This window comes from Rhinolophus ferrumequinum, chromosome 12 (genome assembly GCF_004115265.2).
Source record: "Rhinolophus ferrumequinum isolate MPI-CBG mRhiFer1 chromosome 12, mRhiFer1_v1.p, whole genome shotgun sequence".
Classification (NCBI taxonomy): domain Eukaryota; kingdom Metazoa; phylum Chordata; class Mammalia; order Chiroptera; family Rhinolophidae; genus Rhinolophus; species Rhinolophus ferrumequinum.
The window spans coordinates 64,739,822-64,756,651 of record NC_046295.1 but is presented as its reverse complement, the minus strand read 5'-3'; the positions used below and the strand labels follow the sequence as shown (position 1 = coordinate 64,756,651).

The 16,830-nt window shown below is 38.9% G+C and overlaps 2 protein-coding genes across 2 annotated transcripts in view; one reads left to right on the top strand and one right to left on the bottom strand.

Moving 5' to 3' along the window:
* The first annotated feature begins 2,191 nt into the window (after positions 1 to 2,191).
* INIP (INTS3 and NABP interacting protein) lies at positions 2,192 to 14,727 on the top strand. Its single transcript, XM_033122289.1, has 5 exons — positions 2,192 to 2,343; positions 3,305 to 3,387; positions 10,448 to 10,550; positions 12,771 to 12,861; positions 14,003 to 14,727. Exons 2-5 carry the CDS (start codon positions 3,363 to 3,365, stop codon positions 14,096 to 14,098), a joined length of 315 nt encoding a protein of 104 aa, XP_032978180.1. The 5' UTR covers positions 2,192 to 2,343; positions 3,305 to 3,362; the 3' UTR covers positions 14,099 to 14,727.
* Positions 2,395 to 16,830, bottom strand: part of KIAA1958 (KIAA1958 ortholog) — a 160,241-nt gene continuing 145,805 nt past the window's right edge. Inside the window, exon 4 of the mRNA XM_033122284.1 lies at positions 2,395 to 3,059. Coding sequence (XP_032978175.1) covers positions 2,838 to 3,059 — 222 coding nt within the window. The 3' untranslated portion in view covers positions 2,395 to 2,837. The remainder of the gene's footprint in view (positions 3,060 to 16,830) is intronic.

Genomic DNA, 16,830 nt, shown 5'->3' with positions numbered 1-16,830 from the left:
ATTGTGGCCTAAGACCAAAAAACAGAGGGTGCTAAAAAAATGTATACATATTTTAAGAAAGGAAAACTGTATTAAAATTGTAATACTCAATATATACCAATTACAAAAGATGAATACAGGTCACATTTGACTTCTGCAATTACAAGAGCTGCTCAAAGTGGTTACCATCAGTATCTAGACACTTCTGATTATGGTGAACTACTGCTTGAGTAATGTTGACCAAAGTGCCCACTTGTATACATTTTTTTGGCACTCCTGGTGTGTGTGTGTGTGTGTGTGTGTGTGTGTGTGTGTGTGTGTATGCCACAATTTATCCATTCATCTGTTGAACACTTAGGTTGCTTCCACTTTTTGGCTATTGTGCATAGTGCTGCTATGAATATGGACGTACAAATATCTCTTCAAGGCCCTGCTTTCAGTTCTTTTAGGTATATACCCAGAAGTGGGATTGCTGGAGCATATGGTAATTCTACTTTTAATTTTTGGAGTAACTGCCATACTGTTTTCTACAGCAGCTGCACCATCATTTTACATTCCCAATAACAGTGTATAAGTGTTCCATTTTCTCCACATCCTCACCAACACTTGTTATTTTGCTTTTTGTTTTGTTTTGTTTTTTTAATAGTAGCCATATAATGGGTGTGAGGTGGTCACACATTTATTTTTATTTCTTATTTATAGATGACAGAAGCACCGAAAAGTTAAACAAGGGCTTACAAATCATTAAATGTCAGAGCTGGGATTTGAACTCAATTAAAGTGACCCACTATTAACCAATATGTTAAAATTCTTGTGAGGCAGAAGTTCCAGAAACTCTCAAGAAGAAGATAAAGGGGTTCTAGGGCTAACACCCACCAAGCAAAAGGCAAAATGATTATTAGCAAGTTAAATTCATCTTTCTCCTTATAATGTTCTCCCAACCCTGGGAGGCTGAACTTGCCAAGAAACTGCAAAATGTTGCTTATGTGGTAGAATTCTTACTTTTCCCTTTCACCTTGAATAAACTTTGTCCAGAGTGTTCATGTAGGATTTAGACGGGAGCTTTCTTATGCCCTAGTTTCTGTGTCCTCTGGTCAGGCAACCTAAAACCAAAAAGTTCTCCTATACATCTTGGTCATTTTAGTCAGGCCAGGACTCAAAGAGCCTTCTTAACTGTAATAAAAAGGGATCCTGACCAACTACCATCAGGCTCGTGTGTTACACTTTGAATCTAGATTAAAGGAGTCAGTAAGAGCTGGTCTGAGAGCAGAGATGATATGTGAGGTTTAAGTATCTGGGCCTTAGTATCTGGTCGACCTTTAGTCCTTTGAAACTCTGCTGCGGCTGGCTACGTGACAGAGTAAGTAACATTTCTGAGTCTCATATACAGATCAGGCATGACAGGCCTGGAGTTGACGCACAGGAAGCACCCGGCACGCAGATGATATTCAATAAATGCTTGCTGGTGTTATTACTTCAGTCACAGATCCATGCACAACAAAATAGTGCATCATATACATTTAGTATTGAGCAAACATCGATTATGAAGAACGTATGTTCAAATTCTAGAAAAGATGAAAAACGGATTAACGACCACAGAACAGGTGACACATCAATACACGGTTAGCTTACATTGTGTAAATCAACCATGCTGGAATCAGGCATCAGATGAGATCCCACTAAGAGGGACTTAATGTTCTAAGATGTGGCACACCCATTTCTTCAATACAGATTATTGAACAGTAAAAACTTCTACATGTTTAGTACTTTTCTTATGTATAATTATGTAAACTATGAAAGAAAAATATCCCCGAGATAGTTGTTATAGCTTGAAAGCGTGCCCAGCCTATGAAGACTCACCCTCTGAGTCCCGGCAGCAGCTGGGCCTCAGTTCCAGCCTAAGTGGATTCACACCGTCGCAGGACCGGCCGGTCTGGTGGCTTTTCTTCCTGTAGCTGCCTCCACGAAAGGGCTCCTAACGGTGCTAGGGACCCAGCTGGTCTCCACCACGCCCCTGCCTAGCTGAGCCCGCAGGATACGTCACTGCGCCCCGCCCCGCTCAGGCCCCGCCCCCTAAAAGCGGCCTGCATCTCCCATGTGCCTCTTCGGCTGCCACTCTTCGGAAGGGAAGTGGCGTAGGCGCAGTTAAAGTATGAATCTCCGTGGACAGCAACTGCGGGGACGGGGTGGGAGGCGGGACTTCCGCTCCCTCGGGTTCACGTCATCTAGAGGCGGAAGCGCAGCGGGGGCGGGAAGGTTGTAGATCCGCACGCTGGGATCGGTTTGCCGGTCTTTGAGTGGTCGCGCCCCCTTGCAGAACGCGATCCGACGGCGAGGCTGTTCCGGGCGCTGTCGCGTCCCTGGGTAAGTAGAACGTCAGCTTGGCGCTGGGGGATGGAGATATGTGGCTCCGGCGTTGACCTGTGACGGTTGTCTCTTATGCCACTGGGCAGTGGCCTCCCCGCTTCCCTCGCCTCCCAAAGTTTCTCACTCCTCCTCTCGTTGGTTTCAGCCGCAGCCCCCGCCCAGTCTGTCCTCCACTCCCGCCTGCAGGTTCCCTTATAAGACACAGGTCCAGCCTTGTCACATCCATGATTGACGTTCCCTTTCGCAAGATGTGGCCCTCTTGTCCTCACCGGGCGTTGCTAGCCCTGTGCTTCAGCCACAGGAGACACCTACCCATATTTTGTTCAAAACCGACATCTGTTTGCTAGCCCCGGTACATTCCCGGGCTTCCCTGAAGACATCCCGTATCACGCTAATAGAATCAGTTCCCCTCTGCTTCCCGAGCTGTGTATGCCTTTTCAAGAGCGCGTTTGTTAAAGTTCTTTAGCAGGCTTGCTTGAATAAGACTATATTTACCCACCGGAGTATATGTGCCTTGAGAGCAGGAGCAGGGTCTTGCTCATTTGGTATCTCCCCTCGTTTTCCTTTTTAGCTTTCAGTGTGTGCAGTTGTTGCTGGGTACGTTTTTCAAGTGACTCGAGAGGTACCATAGATGAGTGATTTTTCTTCCTAACACTGATCGTATTGATGTTATCAGTTGGTCCATACATTTGGTAGTATCTGGTCAACACCACCTAATGATGAATTAAAGACAGTCATGCTAAATGTTGGTATCAACATCTGCAAGAATAAACATTTAACCTTCACACTCAATTAAATACTTGAGGCACTTGCAGAGTTTAAATTTGTGATTTAAGTTTCTGAAGAGATGAGAAAACTGCAAACGTTTCATTGTAGGGAGGCTAGCTGTTCCTGACAACTTTTAATTTGTTGTTAAAGTATGGTGCATTTTATATGCATGTACACATATTTTTAACAGGTGATTGTAAAGTGCTGACCAATTGCCACTGAACATAGTTGAAACAGAAAATAGGAAGATGGCAGCAAACCCTTCAGGACAAGGTAATGCATGCTGGAATTTATTTTATTACTAGGAGCTATTCCCCCATATAGGAAGAACTTTCCTCTCATATAATAAACGTATTTTAATAGAAAATTTGGCATAGGGCAGTTAGTATAGCCAGAATAAAAAAATGAATAGCAAAGTAAAACTCCATATATGAGGCAGGTCCAACCTTGTATCAGATATATAACATCCTCAATAGCTATTAACCCTGTATTTTAATTTGTGTTAAGATTATTCACATTGTAACCCTTAGATCCTCCCCTAACACCTGTGTTCTTTTGCTCTTTTACTTGAAATCAAAACCACTTTTAAAAAAATTATAAAGGCAATATCCATACCTTTATCTTCATTTGCTCTGTAAACTTTCATACACATTTCACCTGTGTTAAGAGCTCTTTAAAGCAGATCAAGTTAGACATCTTAAAGCAGAAGTTTTTATTTAAAAATATATTTTTAAAAATAAAATTTAATCTCTAGAAAGTATTAAATCCCACTTTGTAAGTAGTTTCCTGCTTCAAAACTTGAAGCAAACTAGTTTCCTTTCCATATCAAGTCTAAAGTCCTATTTGACCCACACATTTTTTTATTACTCATCTCTGTTCTGATCTGCTCTGATTTTTTTTAAACATTAATTTTGTCTTATCTTAAACTCCATATAAATGGCATTATAAAGTGTGCACTCATTTGTGTCCAGCTTTTTTCACTCACTATACTGTGTGTGAGCTTTGTCCCTGTTGTGCCATGTATCAATAGTTCATCCCTGTTTATTGTATGAATTTGCTACAATTTGTTTATTCGTTCTCCTGTTCAGAGGCTTTGGGGTTGTCTCAATTTTGGCCATTGTGAATAAAGCTGCTTTGAATATTTGCTTGTAAGTCTTTTTGTAGATACTTGGATAAATATCTAGGAATGGAGCAGTTAAGGGTATAGTTAACTTTATTAAAAACTGTCAAACCTTTTCCTAAGTGATTGTACCATTTACAGTCCCTGCAGCAATGTGTGAGAATTCTAGTTGCTCCACATAGAGCACTGGCTGTTGGTCTTTTTTATTGTAGACATTTAAGGGGGTGTGAAGTGACATCTTATTGTACTATTAACTTGCATTTCCCTGATGACAAATGTTGAGCACTATTTTATGTGTTTATTGGCCATTGTAAATCTTTCGTTGTGAAGTGTTCAAGTCGTTTGCTCATTTTTTTTTTAATTGGGTTGTTTCTTTTTATTACTGTGTTTCACCGAAAATAAGACCTAGCCGGACCATCAGCTCTAATGCGTCTTTTGGAGCAAAAATTAATGTAAGAACTGGTCTTGTAGCAAAATAAGTATAAGACCGGGTCTTATATTAATTTTTGCTGCAAAAGATGCAGTAGAGCTGATGGTCCGGCTAGATCTTATTTTCGGCGGGCGAGACACAGTATCAAGTTGTGAGTCAGGATACATACAGGTGCTTTGTCACTGCTAATTCCATCATCTGGATCATCTTGGAGTCGGTTTCTGTTGATTGTATTATTGTTGTTGTTATTATTATTTTAGTATGAGTCACATTTTCCTTTTTTTTACTACACTTAGTGATTTGTTATTGGATGCTAGATATTCTGACTAATGCATTGTCTGAATTCTGTTGTATTCCTCTGAAATGTGATGTTTGTTCTAGCAGACAGCTTGGTTCAGCTCCTACCTGGGACTCTTGTCTCCATTGTGTTGGGCAGCAGCTGAAATCTCTGCCCATTCTTTGCAGCTTCCAGCTGCTGCTTTATTGCTGGGCTCCCTCGAGTCTCCCCGTGTACGTGTAGTTTAGCAGGAAGTGAAAACTTTGGGTGGATTTTATAAACATGTTTTGGGCTTTACTCCTGCCTTTCCCTCTCAGGTTTCTCCCCTAATTTTTTGGCTACTCTACCAGCCTGAACTTTCTCCTGTAATACCTTCAGCCAGTAAGGTGAGGCTTTTCATGCTCTTTGTGGATTGAGGAGAGAGTCAGGGAAAAGGCCACAAATTCCCAAATCTCACAAGTTGCAGTTTCTGTCTGATTTTGGTCAGTCTCTAATACCTTCAAATAATGACTGTTTACTGTTTTGTCCAGAATTTATAGTTATATTTGCAGCAGAGTTAGTCTAACTAAACTACTCTGCCAGTACTGGAAGTCAGAAGCTCGCTGCATCTGTTTTAGTATATTAGTTGCATTTAGGACAAACTAAAGGTTACGTGAGTTTTCTAGCAGTGTAGTATTGTAAAAAGCTAGCTGTGGTGACAGCTTTACCAGCTGTAACCAGCTAATACTGTTCTGTTCTCCTCTCAAATAACCATATGTGATTTGTGTGCTCTGTGGACCTCACAGGTCAGCATTCCCCTATGGCCTTTGCCATCTTTTCCAGTTATAAAGACTCAGATTAAAAATAATTTAAATTGAAACTTAAAAATGAAAACTAAGAGAAATTGATTTTGGAAAGAAAATATGCTGCTAAAAGTTACACAGTGCAATCCAAATGAAAAAATTTTAAATTATCCCTCTGTTCTAATAACACAAATAATTGAGATTTCCAGTTTGCTGGTCTTTTTTTTTCAGTAGCTGCAATAAAACGCAATCATTTTCAGTGTTGCCTTTGATTGCTCCATAGTGAAATCCACGATGAAACACAGTCAAAGCCACTTTGGCTTTTGTTACTCTTTGGTCAGAGATTTTGTTGGTGTCGTGGACCTGCTGCTATTGGCCACCAGCAGAGGGAGTCCATATCATGTTCTATAGACTCCCACACGCTCAATGAAAAATTTAAATTCTTACTTATTTGGATCTATTGAATTTTACTCTATGTATTAAATTATTTCTGTACTGTTAGGAACTAGTTATTATGGAGAGTGAATGTCAAGTGCCATAATTATAACAATAACTGAAAGAACAATGACTTGAAGAAATATCTTGCTCTGTGCATTGTAATTTACGAATTACAATGTCCCCTCTGGTGTAAATTACGAATTACAATGTTCCCTCTGGTGTAGGGGACAGAATGCCATTGTGTTCCCTAAGCCCTCTTTCAGATCTAGCGGTCTGCCCTACTGTAGCCCTAATCAGGACTGCTAAACTTCACAAGCTCTTGGCAGACAGTTATTGACATCTCCTTCTTAGTGTGGAACATTTATATTGATTGATTAGAAGTAACATTTTGAGAATTTTAATATGTAAAGGCAGACTGTTAAACTGGAATTTGTCCAGGGTCCCATTCTTATGTAAAGAATCTTTCATTATTGGTAACATCAAGGGCCTGTGATGATGTGGTAGTTGGATTGGTCTACCCTGATTTCAGATACAGAGAAACCTGGAGAAATACTGAGTAAGGAACGGGAATTCTTTTCTTTATTTTATAGTTATCTCAAAGAACAGTGGTGGGAACTATTGATTTTGGGGCTACTCTGGAGGCTTTTAGCTGTGATTTCATGGTGCTGTGTAGGAATGGGGTGGCATAACTCTTGGGCAGTTGTCTTGCTTGACCTCAGATCCCACTAGAAGTCTTATGTACACCATCCATGGTCCAGAAAGAAAGCATATTTACCCTTCAGGCTTATACTAACTTGCATAACTTGCTTTTTCTGTTTGGCTTAGCTACAGTTCCCTGTATCTACCCTTTCCTCCTGTACCTAAACAAAAAGTACACAGCTATACTTTATAAACAGGCATATACTTAATAGGAGAAACAAAACACCTAAATGTTAACACCAGCCTAATAATTAACTATTATTTTTACCCGTTTTTACAACTATTTTTTTATGTACTTTAACTTTCCTTTTTGTATCTTATTATGAATTCATGGCTTATCATAGACTCATTTTGTTCCCTTTAGCTATCATTATTATCCTCTTGAATGTTCCAATTGTGACAGCCTGGATAACCTCCAACTGGCTTCTTTGTGCGTTGAGCACTGTCCTGGGCCTTTAAAAAAAAAAAAAAAATCTTCTTGCTTTCTAACAATAAGATATTCCAGGCCCATCTTGATTATTTTCCTGCCCCAAGATGTGGAACTAGTACTCTCCTAGAAGTCTGGTTCCTCTGAAAGGAGGGTAGACCAAAATCTGTTTTACATGGACTTGAGGAGGAGGTTGCAGGCATTGTTGCTTGCCATTGTAGTGACAGAACAGGGAAATATGTTTCTTTTAAGAGCATATGTTAATAATTGTTTAACATCACTACATCTTTTTACATTTAGCATGTTTGTTCATTATCAAGTTTCATTGACCACTAACACTGTCTTTGTGAGTAACATGTATCTTTTCTGCATGAAGCACCCTCTGCAAGGATGCCTCCAGCCAGCCCTTTTGACTATTTGGCAAATTTAGTAATAAGAGAGGAGGGGACAGAATAATTTTGTATCACTTATTTCCTCATTCCCATGCCACCTCACTCCCATGTGCTTTGGAAACAAAACTAGTTTCATGAGATTGTAGTTTTTAATATTACTGATCAGATTGTGGATCTTTAAAAGTAATTTAAGTTTACATACATTGAAAAAGCTTGGTCGTGCTTCTATTTATATGAACATTATTGATAAAATTATGTAGCTTTTTTAATGCTTTGCCCATTGTTTGCTATGTGCATACAATTTCCATGTATATACAATGATTTTAATGACAGTGATCCTAAAATATTTTTTGTGAACAAATTTACCTTGAGGGAAATTGGTATTTCTGTAAACAACCCTTCAGTACTTTACAATGTGGTGACTTACTTGGCTCATCACATAATTTAGACACGATCAGATTTTTAAATTTGCTTTTTAAGAATTTTCTGTTTTATATTTATAGTATCTCTAAATCTCTTAAAAGGTGGACCCACAAAATTCTTCTAAGAATGCATTGGCCTTTAATGAAAAAAGGACAGATGTCTTGTCCTATAGTTGAAAATGTAGCTGGTGGTATAACTTGCCTTAAACATACGCAACTTCATACATACAAATGGGAGTATCCCAATTTCCCTTGGAAAGCATTTTTCACTTTACAAAGATCTCACTTTTGGATTCCTTTAAATAATACATTCCAGTATATACTTACCTTTATATAATTATCTTACCTTAATTTGTATTAAATCATTTTTAGGGAAGTTTCTATTGTATAAAATCAATAATACCCCCTTCTATACTTCCCATCCCATCTAATCCATTGTCAGATCACTTGTACTAACTGGGTTGTTTATTTACATAAACTGTGAGATAGTAAATAGACTGAGAATAACATAACCTTCCTTAGTGGGCTAAGAACATTGACAGTCAAAGAGACTATGTTAATTTAGAAATTATATATTAATTTAGAGCCTATGGTTACTAATTTTCGCGCTTAATTGCCACAGTAACAGGGAGTTAACTACAACTACGTGTGCCCTGATTGTCAAACTTGCATGAATTTGTTTGAAAAAAGTTGTTCCTTCCTGACCAAGCCAAGAAAGACAGACATGATTAAAAAAAAAAAAAAAAAAGTCGGTGAATCATATGAAATTGTTTTTATAGGCAGAAAACAATCAAATATAGGCAACTTAATAATAACATATAAAAGTTTTCTTAATGGTTATTATGTTTACATAATATTCCTAATTGTATAGATATGAGTTGATATTTATGGTTTGTGATGGTCATCCTTATTAGAGATTGGTCTCTAAATTTTATAAGGAATTATTTAATTGCTGAATATCTTTTTTTATTGCCTTTATTTATATAGCATCTAATTTTTAAGCCCCCCTTGGCAGATTGCCTTGATAACATAGAAGATAAATTGTTCATCAGTTGCTTTGATAGTAGTCGAAGTAAAGGTCTAAAGCTATGGTTAGCAAATTACAGTCGTTCCCCCTTATTCTTTGGCAATACGTTCCAAGACCCCCTGGATGCCTGAAACCACGAACCCTATGTCTAGTACGTTTTTTCTGTACATACATAATACCTATGATAAAGTTTAATTTATAAATTAGCCACAGTAAGAGATTGACAACAATAAATAATAAAATAGAACAATTATACCAATATACTGTAATAAAAGTTATGTGAATGTGGTCTCTCTCTCAAAACATCTTACTGCACTGTATGTGTAGCATGGATATGCTGGACAAAGGGATGATTCACGTCCCAGGTGGCGTGGAGTGGGACGGTGCATGATTTAGCTGAAAATGTTGCAAACCTCAGTGTGTATACGCGTATTTTATATGTACTCCCTCAGTGTTTACATGTTGATATTTAATTCAAAATTTTAAAACATAATTGGATGCTGCTCCTGGGCCAAGACTTTGCAACCTCTGTATCTTCTGTAAGTTTGGAGCTCAAAACCAAGCCCAGATGTGATTCAGAATTGCACAACTGAAATCTTTGTAATTCTACTAACAATTGTCACCCCAATAAATTAAAAAAAAAAAAAAAAAAAAAAAAATTCAGTGGCATAACAAAAAAAAAAAAAAAAAAAACCAAGCCCAATATTCAGTATTTGTTAAAGAATATATCTTTCTGTGTCCTGTCAGTTGTGCTCCATTTGTTTCTCAGAATTGCTTTCGAGTCAGTTGCAATTCTTTTACTTGTTCCTTGAAAGACTGTGTGTCATTTCTGAATGAAAGGAGTTGAGAAAAAGAAATATCGTTTTGATCTGAGTATGTCTAATGCCCTTTCCCTCCATGAAAGAGGCTTTCACAGAAAGGCCTAAAACTGAGAACTAAGAAAATCTCCACTCCCAGAGACTGACTGAGCAGGATAGAGATTGATCGCTTGCAGCATTTGGAGCCGCAGAGATTTTGTTAAAAATCAAATGCTGTTACCCGGACCTCGGTGATTAGAATTCTTTAGAACCGAATCTTGGAAGTCCTCAATCAGTATTATACTTTGCAAATATCTATGTCTAACGCTGTTAAAATTGCTGGGAAATCGGCAGTAGGGAAACTAACCATCAAAGGAAACCACTTACTAGTGAGTTCATTATGTTAGAGAAGAAAATTTTGCTGTGTGGGTTTCTAGATGGCCTAGGTTTATAAAATAGCTCTAAAATGTTTTTTCTTTCTCTATCTCTTTCTCTTCTCCCCACCCCCCACTCTTTTTTTAGGTTTTCAGAACAAAAATAGAGTTGCAATCTTGGCAGAACTGGACAAAGAGAAAAGAAAATTACTAATGCAGAATCAATCTTCAACAAATCATCCTGGAGCTAGGTAGGTATTGAAGAATGTGGTTTTTATATTCAGTGATATAAACATTATCTTGGACAAAATAACTCACGTTGGTTGGCAATGGTTTGTTTCTTTAACATTGAGATTTACATGTTTTGTTTCCTAGATAGATTTGAAAAAATTAGACTTTAATTTTTAAAAATTGATTAGATTTAATATTTTAATTCTAATTAGAATATTTACTTTTCCCTACAGCCTACTTTTAAAAAAAGAAAAGGCTTTTGTATGATTTTTGTTTGTTATTCAAATTATTTCCAATGTCCCACTTTTTAAGCATTCTGCAAAGTAGATAAATTTAGATAGCTTAATGATCTTTATCGTGCAGTATTCAGTTTCTGCCATTTTCAATCTCTTCCCTCAAATCCATTCTCCCTTTCAGCCATCACCCTGACTTTCCCGTCTTTTTCAGCTGGACCTCTTAAGAGTTGTTTATACTCACCTCTACTTTCTCACTTACTTACTCAACCCACTCCAATCTGACTACCAAATTGTATGAACTCTTCCCCCACCTAGAATAAGTTTGAGCCTAGGTCACTTGCTACTTCCTTGGGGCTAAATCTGGTTAGCCACCGTGACATTATTTGACAGCACTGAGCATTCGCTCCTTCTTAAAATACTGGCTTCCATTCACTCACTGTTACAGTGTCTTGATTTCTTTTACAGACATTTCTCCACTGCCTGTCTCTTGAATGTTGATGTCCCTCAGAGTTCTGTTCTGGACCCAGTTTCCCATCTTTTCTACATCTTTTCCCTGGACAGTTGCATCCACCTTCACAACCTGCTACTTAAATGTGTCAATAATTTTTACACATTTGCATCTCTAGCCTAGTCCTCTCTCCCAAGCATCAGACTACTTCCTGCACATCTCCACTTCACAGTCGTACGGGCATTTCAAACTTAGTATGCTCCAAACTGAACTTATCTTTCCTTCCCTCTGTCTAACTAACCTCTTAATGTTCTTGGATTTCTTGTCTCAATGAGTGGTACAGATCTACTAGTTATCAAAGTCAGAAATGTGAACTTTGTTTTCCCTTTCACTTCCATCTCCAAGCATTCACCACTCTCTGTTTTACACTCTGCAATGTGTCTGAAATCTGTCCATTTTTCTTCATTACTACTGATGCTGCCTGGTCCTGGCCACTGTCATTTCTTGCCTCAATTACTATAACTGCTGCCTCACTGAATTTCCTGTAGTCTTCAGTCCTCTCGAATACATTTATCAGTTGTGTCAGTTAGGATGTTTTAATCTGGAAGTAACAGAAAACCAACAAAGCTGACATAAACATCAGGACATATGTTAACCAGGAATGTGAAGGTAAGGTGGTCCCAGAGCAGCTTCAGGCTATGGCACGACAGTATCAGCAGTGACCCAGCTTCTTCATCTTTCCCTCTGCCTTTCCCCTTGGGTCGGCAGCTTCCTAATGGTCAAAATGTGACTGCAATAGCCTAGGCCTCACCTCTACACCGATAGGTTCCTATCCTGTCTTTTGTAATAGTAAGGAAGGTGTTCTCAGACGCCTTCCAACAGACTACCCATTACGTCTACTGGCTCAGAATCATGTACCTTTCTCTTGCCTAAACCAGAAACCAGCCTGGGGAATGGCATTGCCTTACACCAAAGCTCACACCGGCCTGCCTGAAGCATGGGACCACTGATAGTTGAAGTAACTTTGGGTTCCATTAGGAAGGAAGAAGGGAGCTGCACCTTGTAGAGGAGGGGACTAGCACTGGCTGCCATCGCCATGTTCTTTCTGAACTAGAGCGCGGTACTTCTCCTCCTGTCACTCCTCTGCTTATAACCCTCTTTGGAAGTCTCCTTTACTGCCAGGATAAGGTCTACATTTCGTAATCTATTTCACAAGGCTCCACATATCCTGGCCCCTGCCTTCCTCCGCAGCCTCATTTTTTGCCAACACACTTCACCCCTCCCCACCCTGACCTCCAGTCCTGTTGAACTGTAATTTCTTCAAACATGTCCCGCTCTTTTGCTCCGGGCCTATTCATCAATGAAAAGGAAATAATTTGAAGCCCCTGTAAATAACATAAGCTTTCTTCATGTACCTTCATGTAGACACTGAGAAAAGACAGAAAGACGGAAGGATTTTTTTTAAATCGCTGTAAAAAATATATAATAGAAAATGTGATTCAGAAGTAAGCCGGTGTGTACCTCGAACAGCCAGGTAACTAAGATTCCCGTTGTAGCATCGCACTTTCGAGACCCTCCCTTAGCAAGGACTTCCGGGATCATGCCGAGCAGCAGCACATTGCAGCCCAACAGAAGGCAGCTTTGCAGGTGAGCCAAGTATACCTGACAGTCTGGTCTCCTTGGACGTTTCCTGGGGCGTGGAGCCAGCACACTTTCTGTTTTGTAGTTCAGTGGAGCAATACCAGTAAAAATGTTCCACACATAATTGCAATGCTTTGCTGATGTTCAATCGTGCCCAAAGGATGTGAAGGACCAATACAGCAGTTATGAAAGTATCTTTTATGGTGTTGACACGGTCATGAGTGATTCTCTGCTGTACCTGGCGAGGGCTTGCTTGTGCACAGAAGAGTTTAGGATATTTGGATGCACCGAATGACCTTAAAAACGGAACTGGCTACTTTAATAGTACATACATACTTTTCCAATTTGTAATGCCATTATAGCCTTTTGTAGTCGAACCAGTTTATTGTTGTTACGTGGATTGGTTTTCAACGGTCAGCATGACTATCGTTCAGGAGACATTTAAAAACTCTTTAACCATAGGAATGTGATAATACATCAGTTTAAAAAAATACTTTCTTCCTAGTAATAAACACTTTTACTATTACACTGTTCCTGGGTAATTTAACTAAGATTCCTAGAGACCTTGGACAAGACATTGTTGCCGATGCTTTTAAATCTTAAAATGCCAGAATTGGAAGGAACATTTCAGACAGCCTAAAAACAGGCCTCCTTTTTTTAGTGACAGAAGGAAGTCACTGGTGGCATTCTGTTATTTACATTCCAACGTTCTGTACAAAATGTTGGTATCATAATCACCAGTAATTGGCTGCCTTCCCCCACCTCCTTCCAACTACTGCCCTTCTTTTGCAAGCTCCTGCTTTGTTGATCACAAGCACAGTACTTTGGGTCCTTTGTTGCTAGTTTTCCCCCACTCCAAGTAACAAAGTACATAATTCGTGTTTTTGACTCATTTACTGACTGTAGGGAATCACTGGGGAGAGAGTGGAGGTGACAGATAGGTACCTGGTGTAACTCACTAATGTGAATTCTTTATCATTGTCTGGCTCCTGTGTATTTAAACAAAACTAGCAGCACAAGAACTGATTTTTACAATAAATGTGTTCTCCAGCACTCAGAAAGGATAACTGATCTTAAAGCCTTGGTTGAAGGATTGTGACTCTTAATAGCTTAATTGCCTTTTTGTTTTTTTTTAACTCTTCCCCAGCATGCACATGCACATTCGTCGGGATACTTCATAACTCAAGACTCTGCCTTTGGGAATCTTATTCTTCCTGTTTTGCCTCGCCTTGACCCAGAATGAAGGAAATACTTGTAATGAAATTGACTCTGTAATAGCAAATGCCAAAGCTACTATCATTTAGTGCTCTATAAGCTGTGACTTTCAGAATTTCGGTGAACTTTTATATTTGCTTCTTTATAAGGAAGGTATGTGTCAGGGCAAGCAAAAGAAAAAAAACAAAAAGGAGGGTAACCAGGATGATGAGAATTTTGGAAGCTGTATTATCTGAGGAATTGACAATGCTACCTGTGACTGTAACTTACCTGTACTGCAGTTTGGTTTTAATGCTAAATCATACTCTGAATTGGGTGGTCACGTAAACTCAGCCCCCAGCCCCCCAACCAGTTGGACTGAATACATCATGTCCACGCTAGACTTTTAAGAACCATTTATAGTACTTAACTTTAAAGAACAAGGGTGCTTTTTAAAAATGTGAACCAAAAGGCGTAAATAAGTTACATTCATATTTGCTGTTTATAAAATTGGTATCAGTGTACTTTTTGAGTTTATAATCACCACATCAATCTGAAATATTCTTTAACTCCTAACCAATTTCCCTATTCTCAATTTTAAAAGAAAACTCAAGATGAAGTTACCGACCAGTCTTAAACATTGTTTATAAACCTATGCCACTATAAATTATGTGACTAAATGCTATTAAAAACAATTATAAGAAACGTGGTTTTAAATTCTATACATGCTTTTATTTAGTGTTACAACATAAGTGGTGTGCCTGCGTCGTTTTATTCGTTTTTGTTCTAATTAAAAACATATGGAAGTTGAGCCTCCTTTTAATTACGTTAAGGAGGAAGGAGTTAGGTTAAGCAGTTTCTCAACATGACACATGTTTAACAGAATCTGGGGTGCTTCTTTAAATATGCAGTCCTTACTACCTTACCCTAGTCTTATGGAGTTAGTAATAGAATCTGTAATGCAAAATAAAGTCTGATAACCATGGGTTAGACTAGAATTCAATTTTCATGATACATGTTTGTAAATTCATAAATTTGTAGGCCCCTGAAACTCAAAGTCATTTCGCTAAAATCTACATTATTTTACTTTTAATAGGATTGAAATCATATTATATAATGTATCACAGATAGAGTATTTTATATAACTGCTTATAAGTGACCTCATTTTGGCCTTGAGTCCTCATCCTCTCCAGGGGTAGGATGAAATTTAACCTTAAAATTCCAATTTGGGTCAATATTTAATCAAATTCATCTCCCCTTTCAAAACCTTTCTTCTCCCTGCTTGTGTAGCTATTTGCACCAACCACACAGCCCCGTCTTACTCGAATCGAGGCAGGCGTGGACAGTTCTAGACTTGGCTGTGCCATTTAGGTCTTTCGCTTGAGAGTTTGAACAGGTTTTCTTCATTTGGGTGAATTGGCAGCTGTCCCCACTGTAATGGTCACCATTACAGCAAAGGTGTCCTTACTCCCCGGGGGCCTCTGGCTCCTGTCTTGCCTCAGGTCTGTCCAGCTAATCCGTGGGCCTCCTGATTGTGGCCCTTGTTTTCTTGAATTAATTTGACTAAGTTTCCAGCCTTTGCAATCTATGACCTAAATCCATGGTTCTAAATCTATCTACTTGATGCTAGGGAGATAGAAAATATGGATTGTAGTTTTTACACTAGTAAAGCCTCTACCTAATGTGTGACTTTTATAACCCAGGTTAAAGAGGTCTTTTTTCCAGAGGTATCTTTTCCAGTTTCAGCCTTTTAAATAGATGTTGCCTAAATCCTGCAGCCTGGCTGGTAAGAACGTCCTCCCTGCCCTCTGCTTTGAGCCACTTACAAATCCAATTGAACTCCATATGTGTTTATTAATGCCTACTCTGTAAAACACTGTGCTTTGGGGAAAAAAGGTGAACAATACCTGCTCTTCAGTGGAGAGGAGCCCACTCTGGTTCTAGCAGTCATGACAGGTGGAGTTCTAGCAGTAATGATAAAGGAAGGCAGAACGCAGTGAGTGGCATGGCAGAGGCATCCTGGAGCATGCAGCAGTCTAGAAAGGCCTAGAAACATTGATACGATTTTACCTGGCAAGGGAGGGAGGAGCTGCTCCAAGCAGAGGTCAAGATTTCATAATCAAAGAGAAGGAGAAACGAAGACACTTGCGAGGACTGCCAAGGACAGTGGAAAGGACAGCAGTGGACTCATTCAGAAGCCCTGAGGTGGAGTTTCAGTATTGCTTCCCCCAGATTGTGAGTGAATTTGGCTAATTCGCTCAACTACTCTTAACATACCGCTCTGTCCCCTCTATAGCACAGGAACAGAACATACTCTAATTCGTAAATTGTCTAGACTAGTATTTTTCAAAGTGTAGGTCTCAACCTGTTACTGAATTGAGAAGCCCACTTAGTGGCTTAATGGGGTGTGAGCAGCATTTTTTTCCCTTTTTCTTTTTTTTTATAAAATAGAAACCATCAGGGTGGCGTAGTGTGTAGTAATAGGTTTTGTTTAATGAATTTTCTGTTTCTGTGTATGTGTGTTTTACTTACTTTGTTTATTGTATGTTCCACCAGTATGTGAGGTCTCTGAAGGCAAGGGTATTTGTTTCCCTCCTTCCCTTCCTTTTTGTTTACTACTATATTCTGCTTAGAATAGTATTTGGCATATAATAGATGGTCAGTACCTACCTATTGAATGAATGAGCAAATATCTATGACCTGGGTCATGATGTAAAGGGTATTGTTTTTTTACTGTGAGTCATGGCAATAAAGTTTTGAAAGCCACTGCTAAATAATACA

Bases quoted from the DNA above. Each gene is read 5' to 3' on its own strand.
- INIP (XM_033122289.1), top strand. From the start codon at position 3,363: ATGGCAGCAAACCCTTCAGGACAAG. The intron at 10,551-12,770 runs GTAGGTATTGAA...TTCCCGTTGTAG, and splicing joins ACAAATCATCCTGGAGCTAG to CATCGCACTTTCGAGACCCT. The intron at 12,862-14,002 runs GTGAGCCAAGTA...ACTCTTCCCCAG, and splicing joins AACAGAAGGCAGCTTTGCAG to CATGCACATGCACATTCGTC.